This window comes from Psittacula echo (genome assembly GCF_963264785.1).
Source record: "Psittacula echo genome assembly, chromosome: 1".
In the NCBI taxonomy this organism is placed as follows: Eukaryota; Metazoa; Chordata; class Aves; order Psittaciformes; family Psittacidae; genus Psittacula; species Psittacula echo.
The window spans coordinates 161032203-161049867 of NC_137735.1; the positions used below are offsets into that span (position 1 = coordinate 161032203).

The following is a 17665-nucleotide window of genomic DNA, read 5'->3' on the forward strand; positions in this document are numbered from 1 at the left end:
TGTCTCCTGTACTGGACATGGAGCTCCACTGATTTACTGTGTGCTCAGCAGGGAGCTTGGCCTCCACCTTCACCTTCTAGGATCCAGCCTACAGGCAGAACAGTGGGATCAAAGCCAAAATGGGACCCAAAAGCCAGATTGTCAGTGAGATGAGTGTCAGTGCTGAGTGTCATGGCTGTTCTATGGCCTCAGCAGAGGCTCCAAAGGCCAGATATGGGATCTGACACACCAGCTCCATGGAGACAACAATCGGTCTCAGAAGAGAGGTGAAGGTTTGAGTGGCTCAGTGGGAACTGAAGCACCCCCCTGAATCATACAGTGGGGAAGTCACCCCTAGTTATGAGCTGGGTGGGAGCAAAAGTAAGAAACTGGGGAGCTGTGGGCAGGAGATGCAGCTATGAGATGCTCCCTGCTCCCTTCCACTGGAGCTTAGCACTCAGGTTATCCCTCCCTGATGTGACAGCTCCAAACAGCCCCCAAGCAGAGCCAGCCCACAAGTGATTGTGAAGGTTCCCAATTCAGAACCATGATCTCAAAAGCCCAAGGAGGGTTTGACATACGTGAATCAAAGGGAGCTTCTTCACAACCAGCCCGCAGCCGGACGGCAGTATTTCTGTACACTGTGGCACAGAGCAAGTGACCGCAGCTCCATCCTTCCCAGCCTCACTCATCAGCTCCACCCGAAGGAAATGCTCCTAAGGAACAAGAGGAGGAGGAAATACATCACTGAAGGAGCTGAGATACTGGGAATGGTTCTTTCATCTCTGTTTTATACCTCCTTGGAAGTGACTTGCAACAAAACCCTGCCCCAAACCCCTGGTGACAGCAAGACCCAAGCAGAAGTCAGCAGCAGCAGTGAGGAAGGAAGTGAAGTAAGAGCTGGCAACCACTGCACACAGAAAAGGGAACCTATGGGCTTGCACTGGGATAAGAAGTCAGGATCTGTGGAAGGCAACACCCAAACACAAGGGCTGTGGAAGACAAAACCACTGCAACCTCGTATCTTGCTACTGAAATCATAGTACAGAGCACAGGAACTGAGGGAAAACCATGACCTCAGCTACTCTGATCCATGCCAGCACATGTAGGGCAGAGTCCACAATCAGCATAGACCTGAGGATCAGGGTGAACCTGATGATAATCCTCTTTTATGCTCCTTTACCACACTGTCCCCTCCAAATGCAGCAATTGGAGATATGCAAGGACAGGGACACCTCACACTGGACCCCTTGTCCTGTTACTACAGTGCCTGATGAAGAGTCCCTCTCCAGCATCCTTGTAGCCTCCCTTCAGACACTGGAAGCTGCTCTGAGGTCTCCACGCACCTTCTCTTCTCCAGGCTCAACAGCCCCACTGTTCTCAGCCTGTCTTCATACAGGAGGTGCTCCAACCCCTGATCATCCTCGTGGCCTGAACTTGCTCCAACAGCTCCATGTCCTTCTTACGCTGGGGACACCAGAACTGCACACAGTGCTGCATATGGGGTCTCACCAGAGCAGAGTAGAGGGGCAGGATCACCTCCTTTGACCTGCTTACCTTGGAACAATTTCACTTACCCCAGCCAGTGCTAAAAGGTGTTCCAGGGACTTGGACATGAGCAAATACTTCTTTGCGCGTGTCACAGCTACATAGAGCAGGTTCCACTCATCCTCAGGGTACATGTCTAGGTTGGAGGAAAGACCAGCAATAGCTTTAGAGCCACAAGAATGAACAGCTCTGCCTTCAGCCTAACACTTCAGCTGGTGTTTCTGGAAGGACACTGGGTGCTTCTGCAGGAACTCTGCTGCATTTGCTGTGCAGCTCCTAACACCACTGATAGCTCCTGCCTTGCTCCATGTTCCTCTCTCCAGGCAAACGCAGGACTCTACATGAGAAGCAGCTCATTGTATGTGTTCTCCCACCTCCCAGGCACAGATGCGGCACTGGAGATGCTTCTCCACCTCTAGATTCCCTCTGCAGCCACCTCTCTGCTCGCTGGGAAGAGACCAGCCCTTCCAAAGCATGCACCTAAGGAAAGCAGTGTCTTTCCCAAGCATGGAGTTGGTCTTTCTCTGTTGCTAGACGGCTACAAGCTCGAGTACAGGAATACTCCTACCTTGCTGTGAAGGAAACTACAAGATCAATAATCCCTTGACAGTGGCACCTGATGGCACTGATAAGCACAGGCTTGCTTCTCACTTCCAGATCAGGATGGGGACCACACCAAGCTGTTCCCTTACCAATAATGGAGTCAGTTCTAATCTGGTAATTCCCACCGAGAGCTGGTACTTGCACAAAGTCATCTGCAAGCAGCACCGTGTCAAACTCCAGGCCTTTGGCTTGATGGACAGTCCCTATGAGGTAATCTGGGACCGGCACATGTGGAGAACAAGAAGGAATAAAGATCAGGCACTGCAGTACGAATAGAATTTCAATGTCACAAAGCTCCAAGTGAAATGCAATGATTCCATTCTGCATTCACTTCACTTCTTCCCAAACAGAAATTGGAAGCAAAGCACCTCTATTGGGAATCCAGACTGCTGAAGACAACTTCTCTGCCAAGGAAGATGTCTGGTTGTCAGCAGCCTGGCTGCTGCTTCCAAACAGGAATGCTCTTTATTTGATGTATTTTTCACTTGGTTGCCTTGTCCCCTTCCCAAGTTTCAGTCAGCAAATTGCAGGGCAACTCCACCAGGAATCCCAAATAGCAGGATAAGTCCTAGGGCCTTCCCACCATAGGAAATACTCACAGAATCCCAGACTGGTTTGTGTTGGAAGGGAGCTTAAAGCTCACCCAGCTCCAACCCCTGCCATGGGCAGGGACACCTTCCACTAGAGCAGCTTGCTCCAAGCCCCTGTGTCCAACCTGGCCTTGAACACTGCCAGGGATGGGGTAGCCACAACATCCCAGTGCACACTGAGCCATCCTTCGGTGGCGGATTCATTGCACTGAACCCCACCTGCAGTCCCACACGCACGCCAAAAGCTGCTCTTTCAACCTCCCTTCTCCCTAAAAGCCCAATTTGATCCAAACTGCAGAATGAGGGGGATTCAGCACTGATGCTTTATTGAAAACAAGACCTGGATTTGCTCTTCTGTCAAAGACACAGCTTGGATTTACCTGCCCCGGCTTCGTGTGGCACATGGCTGCTCTCAATCTGCTGCACCAGCTCAGGGATGCGCTCTCTGTATTTCTCCACTATGTCAATCTTCGTTTGCAGCTCTTTGTCATTGACATGCTTCGCATATTCCTTTAAACCAATGAAGCCCTGAGTTTCTTCCCATTTCTTGATGAAGGAATCATTTATTACCAGGTTTACTGAAAAGAGAAGGAGCAGATGACAGGAGTTTGTTCGACAGACACGTATAATGGGAGCTTTAAATTCTAATCAAATTTCAGAATTGAATTACACTTAATATTTAAAGAGGTGATCCTGCCCCTCTATTCTGCTCTCATGAGACTCCACTTGCAGCACTGTGTGCAGTTCTGGTGTCCTCAACACAAGAAGGACATGGAGCTGTTGGAGCAAGTCCAGAGGAGGCCACCAGGATGATCAGGGGCTGGAGCAGCTCCCATATGGAGACAGGCTGAGAACATTGGGGCTGTTGAGCCTGGAGAAGAGAAGCTGCGTGGAGACCTCAGGGCAGCTTCCAGTGTCTGAAGGGAGGCTACAAGGATGCTGGAGAGGGACTCTTCAACAGGGACTGTAGCGATAGGACAAGGGGTGATGGGTTCAAACTGAAACAGGGAAAGTTCAAGTTAGATCTAAGGCAGAAGTTCTTCCCTGTGAGGGTGCTGAGGCGCTGGCACAGGGTGCCCAGAGAAGCTGTGGCTGCCCCATCCCTGGCAGTGTTCAAGGCCAGGTTGGACACAGGGGCTTGGAGCAACCTGCTCCAGTGGAAGGTGTCCCTGTCTGTGGCAGCGGTTGGAACTGGATGAGCTTTAAGGTCCCTTCCAACACAAACCATTCCATGATTTTCTATTTCCATTTCAGTGGAAAACTGACAGTGCTTCACAGGAGAGATTTCTTCCTCATATCTTATCTAAATCTCCTCTTTCAGGTTAAAGCCACTGTTGGAGGGTCACATATACACAAAGGAGGGTGAGGACATACTCACATCTTCTCCGTTCATCCACAGGTTGACTGAGCTTCCAAAGATCATGGATTTTGCTCAGGCCAAAACGAGCAAGCCCCTAAAAAAACCCAGTAATGTAACCTTAATATACAGGAGTAAAGGTGCTGTGTAGAATCTGAGATGAGAAAGCAAAGTCCAGTGGTTACTGGTGTTAAAATTGGGGGAATAAGGGAAATGTAATGAAGATGCAGAGCTGGTTTCCTGGAGCTGTATCACAAAGGGAATGCTCCAGCCCACTCTGCAGACAGACAGATGGACAGCAAGAGGAGAACAGCACATTTACTGACTGCCGTTGTTGCGGAGCCGTGGCAGAACTTTATATTCAAAGTATTTCAAATATATTTTTATCATGTTTTCTCTTTTGCTCATTAAAAAAGGTTCATTTTTGGAGCATTTTAGCTTTGCAAATGGCATTTTAGCTTTGTTAAAATGAGCTTTAGAAGTCTCTTGTGCCATAGATGCTGCTGGCCTGTTGCCTCCATACTGTTGGGGAAAGCCAGCTCCAGGCACAACTGCATCCTCTGACCTGAAGCGATGGTCCATCACAAAAGGATAAACCTCGCTCAATGGGCTTTAAATGCTTCAGTTTCAATATAAACTGAAACCAAAGGTTTTGCTTTGGCAATTTTTCCTTTCAGGAAGTATTCTTCCCTCTCTTGTTTCCAAATCCAGTTTGTTTGGTTCCATCAAAAGCAGCATCAGTCCGAATTTAGCCTTATTCCAAAAGCAGGTTTCTGGTACCAAGCAGCCAGTTCAAACACTCTTTGCTTGTAACACATAGCTTTCTAGTAGAGAAATGATGAAGAACTTTTAATTCCCTTTCTGAAGGGGTCCACACACTCCTTTCTCCTTCAGCTCCATGAGTGAAAACTCAACACAAACCTCAGAGCTGTTGCTCCTTCAAGGGGTTAACATCTGTCACTCCTAAAAATCCCTATTTGCCTCACTAAAAAGGCTGGTGCTTCAACTCGTCCTGGTTTTCCTGGGTGTATTGAGCCAGGGAGCAGACCACCACAGGGCTAGAAGTTAGCAATGTGCACAGCACAGCTTTCTGTAGCATCTATGACACCTTCAGCTTCAACTGTTGTATTGTCCCTTATGAGAGACTGAAATGCTCATTGCCCCTCTTCCCCTTCCCCAGTCCCACCCAGCAAATTGGAGCTGCTGCTGTGTCATCTGAGCCTGATAGAGAGAGACCCATGGGCCTGAAAAGAGACCCACGGGCCTGAAGAGAGGCCCTTGTCTGCACAGACTTGAGAAGAGCTGCACCAAGACTCCCCCCCATCCACACCAGATTGCTGCTTTCTCCTAGAATATCAGTTTTAAACCACAAGCAGCTCAGCCCCAACCTATTTCAAGCCTCCCGTAGGTGTCACTGCTCCAAGTGCCAACAGGCTTGGGGACTTGGAAGTCACGTTGGCAATCTCCCCTTACCCCAATCATGTGTACTTTAACTGTTCTGTCTTTCCCAGTGAGTGCCACAGCATCCTCAAACACGTTGAAATTGCTTCGTGATAACAACGTCACCTTCCCTTCCGTGCGGCCTCTCACATCACCTGCATGGAGAAACTCCCAGTTAGAGAACAGGGATCTGAACCCAAAGCAAATCAGAGATCAGGATGAATCCTGAGGCGTTTTATTATGGAGCAGTTCAGTATCACTGAATGGAGCTGACTGAGCTCAGAGGCACCAACACAACTCACCCTTTTGGTTTCCACCCACTAATGTCTTATTCCTGACCCTCTTGCAGACATCCAGAATGGTTGCTCCAACGTAAGCTATTTCAGGCCCAAATCTGAAACTCTACGTGGGAAAATGAAGGGAACAGCAGGAAAAAGCAGAGGAATGTGTTAGAACCTGAGAAAAGTATCACTATATATGGAACTCTGCAATTCCCACCAACCTTCTGGACTAACTTTCTCTTAGAAAGAGCACGCAAATCCCTTCCCGACTATTCCTAGAAATCCTGGTCATTCTTACACCCAAGTCAGCTGGTCGGAGCTAGCCCAGCTAGAGCCGGAGCCGGCACGCTGCAGAGACCACGAGGGTCAGCAGAGATTAGGAAAATCAGAGGGGACAGCGCAGAGACATCGCGATTCCCGACATCTCCCGATCCCCGAAGCCCCAGCAGCCCTTGCGAGAGAGCGGCTGACGTGGCGGGGGGCGTTCCCGCGGTAACGGCGACCGCACCCCTGCCCCTTGCCTTGAAAGAGCCTTTGGGAGGGCAGCGGTTGCCCACCGGGCGCAGGGAGGAACAAGCAGGTCGTGTTGTGAACCCTGTTGCTGGTGTCCCAGACTGCTGACCAATATGGTCGCCTCCAGAAGGAGAGCTTGCAGTAAGGAGACTGTAGCAACCCAGACAGAGACCCTGCCCCAAACCGTGGCTGTTCAGGTCTCTGGCTGCAGGGAGTGCCAGAGCCTGCTGCTGCCGAGGGAGGGAGGCCAACATTCCACCTGCGTGAGGTGTGAGCAGGTAGAAGATCTGCTTAGATTGGTGGCAGAACTTAAGGAGGAGGTCGAGACGCTGAGGACCATCAGGGACTGTGAAAGGGAGATCGACTGGTGGAGTAACTCCCTGGCGTGCCAGCTGGAATGGTTCCAGGGAGATACCCCCCACAAGGGGATGGACCCCCTGTCCTCTCAGACAGAGGGGGATGACCCGAGACAGCCCCTGCCCTGTAGCTGTCGCGCAGAGGTAAGGGACCAAAAAGACGATGAGGGCTGGAAGCGAGTTCCAGTTCGGAGTCGTGGGCAACCTTCCTCCCTTCCTGCCCTGCTTCCCCAGGTGCTCCTCCGTAATAGGTTTGAGGCCCTGGATCTTGATGGAGAGGTAAGTGAGGATGTGGTGCAAGGCCAGACTACAAGGTCACATAGGAAAAGGCGGTCGACTTCGCACCTCAAGACTGCCTCTGACAAGAAAGAAAGAAAGGTCATTGTCGTAGGCGATTCCCTTCTGAGAGGAACAGAGGGCCCGATATGCAGAGTTGACCCCCATCATAGGGAAGTGTGTAGTCTGCCTGGAGCCCGGATCAGGGATATCACCAGGGCGCTCCCCAGCCTGGTGCACCCGACAGACTACTACCCGCTGCTGGTCTTCCAGAGAGGTGGGGGGGAAGCTGCTTCCCGCAGTCTGAGGGGGATGAAGAAAGACTACAGGGCCTTGGGGCGGATGGTGAAAGAGTCTGGGGCTCAAGTGATCTTCTCCTCACTTCTTCCATCTTCCCGTGATGATGTGGGACTGAATGGGAAAATTCAGTCCATAAACAATTGGCTACGAGACTGGTGCTTTAGGCAGGGCTTTGGGTTCTTTGATAACGGCTGGTTTTATAAGGCTCCAGTCCGGATGATGGCACGTGGGAAAGGTTTAACTCACAGAGGCAAAAGGATGCTGGGGCATGAATTAACAGGGCTCATTTGGAGAGCTTTAAACTAGATTCGAAGGGGGATGGGGTTGTAACTGGGCTTGCCCCAGTGGGGCAGCACTCTAGGATTGATGAAGACTGGGAGGCCTCCTATAATCCTAGGGTGAAATCGGTGAGCTCAGCTCCCTCCTTGAAATGCCTGTACACCAATGCGCACAGCATGGGAAATAAGCAGGAGGAGTTGGAGACCTGTGTTAAGTCAGGAGATTATGATCTGGTGGCAATTACAGAGACGTGGTGGGACAGCTCGCATGACTGGAATATACTCATGGAGGGCTATGTCCTTTTCAGGAAAGACAGGCCAGCCAGGCGGGGTGGTGGGGTTGCTCTTTATGTGCGAGAGCAGCTGCAATGTACTGAGCTCTGTCCAGGAACAGGGGATGAGCGAGTTGAGAGTCTGTGGGTGAGAATTAAGGGGCAGGCTGGCAGGGGCGATACTGTTGTGGGTGTCTGTTACAGGCCACCTGATCAGGATGAGGAAGTTGACAAGGCCTTCTACAAGCAGCTGAGAGCGGCCTCACAGTCACAGGACGTGGTCGTCGTGGGGGATTTTAATTTCCCTGATGTTTGCTGGAAGGACTACACAGCAACCCAGCCACAGTCCAGGAGGTTCCTCCTGTGTATGGATGATAACTTCCTCATGCAAATGGTGGATGAGCCAACCAGGAGAGGAGCGCTGCTGGATCTCATCCTCACTAACAAGGAGGGTCTGGTCGAAGCAGTAAAGGTTGAGGGCTGCCTTGGTTGCAGCGACCACGAGATGGTGGAATTCAGGATCTTGTGTGGTAGGACCAGTACAATAGCAAGTAGAATTGCAACCCTGGACTTTAGCAGGGCAAACTTTGGCCTTTTCAAGCAATTGCTAGGGGAAATCCCATGGGCAAGGCTGCTTGAAGGTAAAGGGGCCCAAGATAGTTGGTTGGCATTCAAGGATTGCTTATTCCAAGCTCAAGAGCAGAGCATCCCGACACGTAGGAAGTCAAGGAAGAGGGCCAGGAGACCTGCATGGCTGAATAAGGAACTGCTGGGTATGCTCAAGTGGAAGAGCAGAGTTTATAGGTCATGGAAGGAGGGGCTGGCCACTCGGGAGGAATATAAGGCTGCTGCTAGAGGATGTAGGAAGGCAGCTAGGATGGCTAAGGCCTCCTTAGAATTAAATCTGGCAAGAGGGGTCAAGGACAACAGAAAGAGCTTTTTCAAATACATAGCTGATAAAACTAACACCAGAGGCAAGGTTGGCCCACTGGTGAATGGGATGGGTGCCCTGGTGACAGAAGATACTGAGATGGCAGAGTTATTGAATGCCTTCTTTGTCTCTGTCTACTCTGCCGGAGGCAGTCCTGAAGAGCACTGTACTCCTGAGACCTCAGATGAAGTCAGGTCACTGGAGCAGTTTGCCTTAGTCCATGAGGAATGGGTTAGGGACCAGTTGAGCAATCTGGACATCCATAAATCCATGGGTCCAGATGGGATGCACCCGCGGGTGCTGAGGGAACTGGCGGAAGTCATTGCTAGACCACTCTCCATCATCTTTACCAAGTCTTGGGAAACGGGAGAGGTGCCTGAGGACTGGAGGAAAGCAAATGTCACTCCAGTCTTCAAAAAGGGCAAGAAGGAGGACCCGGGTAACTATAGACCGGTCAGCCTCACTTCCATCCCTGGGAAAGTGATGGAACACCTTATCCTTGATGCCATCTTAAGGCATGTCAAGGATAAGAGGGTTATGAGGGGCAGTCAACATGGCTTTACCAAGGGGAAGTCATGCTTGACCAACCTCATAGCCTTTTATGAGGAAATAACATTGTGGATGGATGATGGCAGAGCGGTGGATGTGGTCTACCTTGACTTCAGCAAAGCATTTGACACAGTCTCCCACAGCATCCTCATAGCTAAATTGAGGAAGTGTGGTCTGGATGATCAGGTAGTGAGATGGACTGCAAACTGGCTGAAGGACAGAAGCCAGAGAGTTGTAGTCTATGGGGCGGAGTCCAGTTGGAGGCCTGTATCTAGTGGAGTGCCTCAAGGGTCAGTACTGGGACCAGTATTATTTAATATATTCATCAATGATTTAGATGAGGGAATTGAGTGTACTGTCAGCAAGTTTGTTGATGACACTAAGCTGGGAGGAGTGGCTGACACGCCAGAAGGCTGTGCTGCCATCCCGCGGGACCTGGACAGGCTGGAGAGTTGGGCAGGGAGAAACTTGATGAAATAAAACAAGGGAAAGTGTAGAGTCCTGCATCTGGGCAGGAACAACCCCAGGTTCCAGTATAGGTTGGGGAACGACCTGTTAGAGAGTAGTGTAGGGGAGAGGGACCTGGGGGTCCTAGTGGATGGCAGGATGACCATGAGCCAACACTGTGCCCTTGTGGCCAAGAAGGCCAATGGCATCCTGGGGTGTATTAGAAGGGGGGTGGTCAGTAGGTCGAGAGAGGTCCTCCTCCCCCTCTACTCTGCCCTGGTGAGACCGCATCTGGAATATTGTGTCCAGTTCTGGGCCCCTCAGTTCAAGAAGGACAGGGACCTGCTGGAGAGAGTCCAGCGCAGGGCAGCTAAGATGATGAAGGGAGTGGAGCATCTCCCTTATGAGGAAAGGCTGAGGGAGCTGGGTCTCTATAGTTTGGAGAAGAGGAGACTGCGGGGGGACCTTATTAGTGTATATAAATATATAAAGGGGCAGTGTCACGAGGATGGAGCCAGGCTCTTCTCAGTGGCAAACAATGATAGGACAAGGGGTAATGGATACAAACTGGAACACAAGAGGTTCCACTTAAACTTGAGAAGAAACTTCTTCTCAGTGAGGGTGACAGAACACTGGAACAGGCTGCCCAGGGAGGTTGTGGAGTCTCCTTCTCTGGAGACATTCAAAACCCGCCTGGACACATTCCTGTGTAACCTTATCTAGGTGTTCCTGCTCTGGCAGGGGGATTGGACTAGATGATCTTTTGAGGTCCCTTCCAATCTCTAACATACTGTGATACTGTGATACTGTGAGATAGGAGCTGTGCTGTGAGATGGGACCAGCAGATAGGGCAAAATTCACCTCCTTTGCTCCTAACTCCTTTATCTCTCATGGGACCCCACTGTTGTAACTGAATGGCAATGTGAGCAAGGATACATCCCCCCCTGCCCACTCAGCTGAGCTGAGAGCTAACCCAGAAAAGAGGGGATCCCCTTGAAAAGGGGGTAACAAAGATGAGCAGGGGCTGGAGCAGCTCTGCTCTGAAGCCAGGCTGAGAGAGCTGGGCTGGGTCAGCCTGGAAAAGAGAAGGCTCCTGAAGGGGAGACCTTAGAGCAGCTCCAGTGCCTAAAGGGGCTACAGGAAACCTGGAGAGGGGCTTTGGACAAGGGCCTTTAGGGACAGGACAAGGGAATGGCTTTAACCTGCCAGAGGGGAGACTGAGATGAGCTCTTAGGCAGAAGCTCTTCCCTGTGAGGGTGCTGAGGCGCTGGCACAGGGTGCCCAGAGAAGCTGTGGCTGCCCCATCCCTGGCAGTGTTCAAGGCCAGGTTGGACACAGGGGCTTGGAGCAAGCTGCTCTAGTGGAAGGTGTCCCTGCCCGTGGCAGGGGTTGGAACTGGAAGAGCTTTAAGGTTGTTTCCAGCCCAAACTCTTCCATGATTCTATGAAACAAGCCATCCATGAAGATCTTTAGGCCAGTGCCCATTTTGCAAGCTATGTGGCTTTCCGAGTGATGGGATCACTCCACTAAGAGTCCCAGGGGAGCTCTGCAGTGGAGAGTGTGAACAGCAGAGCATGCCACCACCCCAAGGCAAAGCAAACACCCCACAGTGACAGACTCCAGGATTCTGGCTGTTGGATGCATGCTGAAAAAGGACGTGGGACATTTTCCACTGCATTAGGGCTGTATCCAGGGAAGGACAGCAGCAGATGCTCATCTTACCTGGGTGAGGTAGTAGACATGGGTGTGAGGCACTGAGTAGAGGGTATTGACAGCACCTCGGAAGGTGTAGATCTGCTGGTGAGGGTCTCCCACAAGGATTATGCCACATCTCTGTGACAGCACAATATCCACGATGGCTGCAGGAAAACATTAGAGCATTAAGGGGTTTATAAGCTAAGTCTGCTTATAAAGCAGAAGTGAACCATACAACATCTGTTGCCTGTACAGGCAGCAAATTAAAGTGCTGGGTCCTGCAGTTGGGCCACACCAACCCCCTGCACGCTCCAGGCTTGGGGAAGAGCGGCTGGTAACTGCTCATGGGAAGGGACCTGGGCTGATGCAGCTGAATGTGAGCATCTTGTGCCCAGGCGGCCAGCAAGCCACCAGCATCCTGGCCTGTATCAGCACCAGTGTGCAGCAGGGTCAGGGCAGTGGTTGTGCCCCTGCACTGGGCACTGGTGAGGCCGCACCTCGAATCCTGTGTTCAGCTCTGGGCCCCTCACTACAAGAGAGATATTGAGCTGCTGGAGTGGGGCCAGAGAAGGGCAACGGAGCTGGTGCAGGGCCTGGAGCACAGTGTGATGGGGAAGGGCTGAGGGACCTGGGGGGTTCAGTCTGGAGAAGAGAAGGCTCAGGGGGGACCTGATCGCTCCCTACAACTGCCTGACAGGAGGATGGAGCCAGGAGGGGCTGGGCTCTGCTCCCAAGGAACAAGGGATGGGACAAGAGGAACCGGCCTCAAGCTGCACCAGGGCAGGTTTAGATGGAGCTGAGGAACAATTCCTGCCCCAAAGGGTGCTCAGGCATTGGCACAGGCTGCCCAGGGCAGGGCTGCAGTCGCCGTCCCTGCAAGTGTTCACACACCGTGGAGACGAGGCCTCAGTGCCATGGGTTAGTGGTGGCCTTGGCAGTGCTGGGAACGGTTGGACTGGATGAGCTTAAAGGGCTTTTCCAGCCTGGTTGGTTCTGCATTTCTAGTATCTCTTGACTGATGACTCCAGCATTTAAGAAGAGAACAACACAGCTGCATGAGACCCTAGGCAGGGGAGAAGCAAAGGGATGCATCCAGCTGACAGGGAGCTGCCAAACATCCTCCCACTATGACAGGCTGACGCCATTCTTCCCTGGGCTGGAGCTGCAACAGCATCATCTTAACCCAGCACAAAACCACCAGCCATCCCCAATGCACTGGACACGCTGCACGTGTGCACAGTGACCTAGCACACACCACAAAGCCCCTCAGGGCCTTGAACAAAGCCTTCCCAAGGCTCATATGACGCAACCTCGTGTACTGCAGCTGCAAAAGCACAGCAAAACAAAAGCACAGGTCTCCAGAGAGTATGGGTGGGAGATCTGATGGAGCTTTTGCGCTGATTTGATAGTAGGGGCTTTCTTCTGTCCCTCTTTTGTTCCTCAGCACATGATTTGGGGCACTCAGATCCCTTTAGTACCAATTCAACTTACTCTGCAACAAAGAGCTACTCCCTGTATCCCTGGTACAGAAAGCAGGTTTCTGCCATGATTCAGGAATCCCCAGAGTGGTAGAAAGCATGGGCAAGACTTGCATTTTCTATGCATCTCTAGGTCTTCAGGCTCAAAGCATGGTGCTAAAGCAGAGTGAAGGACATTGACAGGCTGAGAGAGCTGGGCTGGTTCAGCCTGGAAAAGAGAAGGCTCCTGAAGGGGAGACCTTAGAGCAGCTCCAGTGCCTAAAGGGGCTGCAGGAAACCTGGAGAGGGGCTTTGGACAAGGGCCTGTAGGGACAGGCCAAGGCTTTAACCTGCCAGAGGGGAGACTGAGATGAGCTCTTAGGCAGAAGTTCTTCCCTGTGAGGGTGCTGAGGCGCTGGCACAGGGTGCCCAGAGAAGCTGTGGCTGCCCCATCCCTGGCAGTGTTCAAGGCCAGGTTGGACACAGGGGCTTGGAGCAAGCTGCTCTAGTGGAAGGTGTCCCTGTCTGTGGCAGGGGCTGGAACTGGAAGAGCTTTAAGGTCCCTTCCAACACAAACCAGTCTGGGATTCTATGGAGCAGCTCTGCTGTTCTGGCAGCTGAACCATTTAATGTCTCACCACTCTTGTAATAAACCATGTCCCTGGCTCTGCTGTGTTCTCTTTTTCTCTGCTAGCAGCAAAGCAACAGCGAAAGGGTCTGGGTGGCATGCATGGATGCTCATAGCAGCTGGAAACAACCCTCAAGCTGGTGCACATGTGCTCTTCCAGCTGCCTTCCTGAATTTACATGGATCTGGGATCAAGCAAAAGGTCAGTTCAACATTATAGCAGATTTCCTTTTAACTTTGCTACTTCTCACACAGCCCTCAGCACAGGAACATCCTCTCTTAGTATTTAGGAGGGCTGCAGCTCTGTCTCCTGTCTCCACTCACCTGGAGTGCAGTCCTGTGCTTCATCCACAAAAATGGCATCATACCCTGAGAGCTGAGGCTTGCTGAGCTGCCAGAGCTTCAAATACCCTGAGAGAAACAAGGCATGTCAGTGAGCAGGTAGCTTCCCATCATAAACCTCCATGACCTTGAAGACAAAAGTCCCCTTTTTCTTAAGGAAATTAATGGTTTTGGCTCTATTTCTGGCTTGGAATTTGCATGACATTGGAGGGGTTGAAACAATCCCTGCTGCTCCCAGATGTTGCTCTGTCTGCCTTGGCTGGATGAAGGATGAAACCCAACACCCAGACAAAACAAGCTGAGTGCACCAGAGGAAGGCAGCTTTGCTGCTGACCCCAGAATCCTAATGCACAAAGGAGATGGCACAGAAGATGGTTTTCCCCAGCACAAGCTACTTCTGGCACTATCTGCACACACGCTAAGAAGGAAAGGACAAGCAAGAGGAAGGGATGTGCTGGCAGCAGTAAGGAGCAAACACTCACTGTTAGCACTTGCTCCCCACTGTCTCACCCATTATTTGTATGGTTTTGCTCCATACCTGAATAGTCCCATCATTTTTCTAAGGAAAATGAGGCCCTTCTAAACCTTGTGGTCTTGCCCCATCCAGATACTCACATGAAAAATGAAACATCTATGAAAAATGAACATCTTCCACCCTTTGGACCTGTTCTGAGCTCCCTGCTGAGCCAGTGGCACCAGAAGAGGACTTTTTGATGCTCATCGCTGGTGCACAGCCAGCAATAAGCAGCATGAATCCATTCCATTGTCTATAATAGCTCTTTACTTGAAGGCATTTACATCTGTGCTCTCTTACCATCACAAGTCATCTTGTATTTCTTCTCTGCATCCCCATCCAGCTTCTTCATGTTGTGCCAAATCTCTTTGGCCTCTTTGACATTTATCTAGAAAGAGCAAACAGAAGGGTCTGCACAGATTGCTTTGAGCAGAGAAACAGCCCAGGCACAGGAGCTCTCAAAAGGCTTCTCTGCAGCCTTTCTCCTCCTACTTCTGTGTCACCACCAGCTAACTTCTCCCCAACACAGTCTTTTCCAGATACAGGAAAAGAACACTTCTCTGGCTCAGCTGTTGGTGCCATACATCCCCTCTCATTCTGCACATGAACACACATTTGGTGTTTATTTTGGCTTCTCTGGACAGCTTCAAGGTATTGAAGGTTTTGAGGCTGTCAGTTCATTTCCTACCAGAAATACCAACTTCAAATGGGGTTTCTGCTGCCTGGACTGGATGTGATCGGATATGAGCAGCGCAGAGTGGAAAGGCTGATTTCTTCCACAATGCCACCTCATGTTGCTTGCAATGGCAATGCTTGCTGTTGCTATGATGTCTGTCCTCTAAATGTGAGCTTTTGGGTTTGGCTCTGTGTATCCAAATGACTACAAAAATTCTTATTGTCTTCACATGTAAGAGCACAACATTCAGGCACTGATATAAATCCATGGAATCTCTTCTCTCTTTTTACTTGCAGGGAAGACACATCTGCACTAAGCAGAGCCAGCGATGATAACCTCTCTAGAAGCCAGCTGTGCAAACAGGGACAACAAACAGGCCCTGGTTCCTTTGAATTTGTCACAAATAACCATGGAGTAACCATGGGATAACCATGGAATAACCATGTTTTGACAGTTCTTAGAGCTGAAGCTCAAATACCCGTGAAATAGGAGAGATGTGGATGAGAGATGAGGCCCTTCTAACCCTTGTGGTCTTGCCCCATCCAGATACTCACTTCCTTTTCTGCTTGACTGACAGGTTGTGTCTGGCCATGAGTGTTTCTGAACCAATGAGGAGAGTGCTCTTCACAGATCTCTTCATCTGAAGAGGCAAAAAAGCTTTCCAGGGTTTGGGAGACCATTTTCCCTCTTACAAACAGAGATTGGCCCTTGTGGTTCTGGAGAAGGAAACTGATGGAATAAACTGACATCTTGGAGAAGTTCAGCTTGCCTTTTTTGTTATAGCTGGGCCACAGATGACACAAAACAAGAGAGACATGTTGAAACACACAGGAAAAGCCTAGTGGAAAAGCAAGCTCAGTTTCATTCCTGTTGCACACTAACACTTGCAGATAGAGCTCTGGTTTATACACCCACTGTAACCTGGTAATGGAATAGCTTTTAAATCTGCACACATTTTGTGGTGGAAGTACAAACTTGTTCATTTTATAGATGGAAAGTCGAGCCAGTGAGATACTCCCAGCATTCCCCTCTGCAATTACAGCGTTTCCAAGAGCCAGGTAAGAGGATTCCCTCTTTACAAGATGTGGCTCATTTTCTCTCTTATCTGCAGTTTAGATGTGCCAGAAACTGCTACATTAGAATAACTCAGGTTAAAACAACCACCTCCTCTGAAGAAAAACAGCATTTAGCGTGGTTGTACCACTGAAATGTAATTGAGAAATGGGGAAAAGACATTCTGAGTGGCTTCTATCTCCCTGTGAAGTGCTCCTTGGCTATAAGCACAGGATGAACAGCCCCAAACCAGTGATAGGGCTTGTGTCAGCACTCTCTATGCCAGAGCAGGGCAATGATTCTGTTTCCCAAGGCTCCTTTGGATGCTAAAATCACTGAAAGCATTCAGAAACCATAAATCACAGCCTGGCCTGAAGCAGGAGAAAGAAATCATTTCCCCCATTACTTTTGCTTCCTCAAATCCTGGAGGGTTACTTCAAAACCAGACTTGCCTTTCCTGCCACGTCTTTTCCCTGCTCCATCAGCCTTCAATGAAGGAATCTAAAGTCCCCACTCACTGTTTGCCAACACTTCCATATGCCAATGAGTGGAAAGTCCTGCACGTGACGTTCCTGGGGAAGACACTTCTCCCCCTCTCTGCAACTGCTTTGTTAAATGCCACGTAAAGGAACCGCAGCCCTGCAAACTTCTCCGCATACTTGACCAAGGTCGAGGTCTTCCCTGAGCCTGAAGAACACAAAAAAGCAAATAATAAAGCATCCAGAAGCTCTTCCCTCTGAGGGTGGAATGGGTTGAACGGAGAAGCTGTGGCTGCCCCATCCCTGGCAGTGTTCAAGGCCAGGTTGGACACAGGGGCTTGGAGCAAGCTGCTCTAGTGGAAGGTGTCCCTGCCCGTGGCAGGGGTTGGAACTGGATAAGCTTTAAGGTCCTTTCCAACCCAAAGCGCTCAGCAATGCCATTATTCTATGATCCAGAGTCAGGGATGAATGAACCCACACCCCTCTCATCAGCTTCATCTCCTCCCTCCTGCTGTCCTAAGCACACAGCAGGACTATTTGCAGCTAATGGGAGTTTATTCACCAGCTCCAGTGAAATCAGCAGAAGCTGCGGAGCAAAAGCAGCTTTGAAAACTTACAGTCTGCATCCCAAAAGCTTTTAATAAAACCCCCTTTTATCACCCAGTATTGCAGGAGTCTGAACATACCAGAAGGTCCTGGTTCTCCTGAAAGACAGCTTGGTAAATGGAATGTCAAAATTGCTCTTATGAATGACTGTGCTCTGGCACCTGGAGCATCTCCTCCCCTTTTCATTGACTTTGGTGTCTGCAGAGTTGTTTCTCTCATACGTTCTCACTCCTGTCTTCGGCATGTTTTCCCCTTCCCTTCTTAAATACATTATCCCAGAGGTGCTACCAGCATCACTGATGGGCTCAGCCTTGGCCAGTGGCTCTATCAGACACAGGGGAAGCTTCTAGCAGGTTCTCACAGAAGCCAACCTTGTAGCCCCCCAATACCAAAACCTTGCCACACAAACCCGAAGTGCCTGGTACAGATACCGGGCTCACTGGTGCTTTGCTTCCATGTCCCGCTCTAACTCCACTGCCACAACAGCTGTCAGCAA

At 50.5% G+C, this 17665-nt stretch overlaps 1 protein-coding gene across 1 annotated transcript in view; it reads right to left on the minus strand.

Moving 5' to 3' along the window:
• Nucleotides 1-17665, minus strand: part of FBH1 (F-box DNA helicase 1) — a gene marked incomplete at its 5' end in the record, with an annotated part of 34269 nt that overhangs the window by 660 nt on the left and 15944 nt on the right. The window contains 12 exons of the mRNA XM_080610522.1: nt 561-695; nt 1557-1663; nt 2220-2345; nt 3101-3298; nt 4099-4174; nt 5551-5672; nt 5820-5919; nt 11443-11579; nt 13824-13910; nt 14656-14743; nt 15586-15814; nt 16603-16771. Of these exons, the coding sequence (XP_080466648.1) occupies nt 561-695; nt 1557-1663; nt 2220-2345; nt 3101-3298; nt 4099-4174; nt 5551-5672; nt 5820-5919; nt 11443-11579; nt 13824-13910; nt 14656-14743; nt 15586-15814; nt 16603-16771 (1574 nt within the window). The remainder of the gene's footprint in view (nt 1-560; nt 696-1556; nt 1664-2219; nt 2346-3100; nt 3299-4098; nt 4175-5550; nt 5673-5819; nt 5920-11442; nt 11580-13823; nt 13911-14655; nt 14744-15585; nt 15815-16602; nt 16772-17665) is intronic.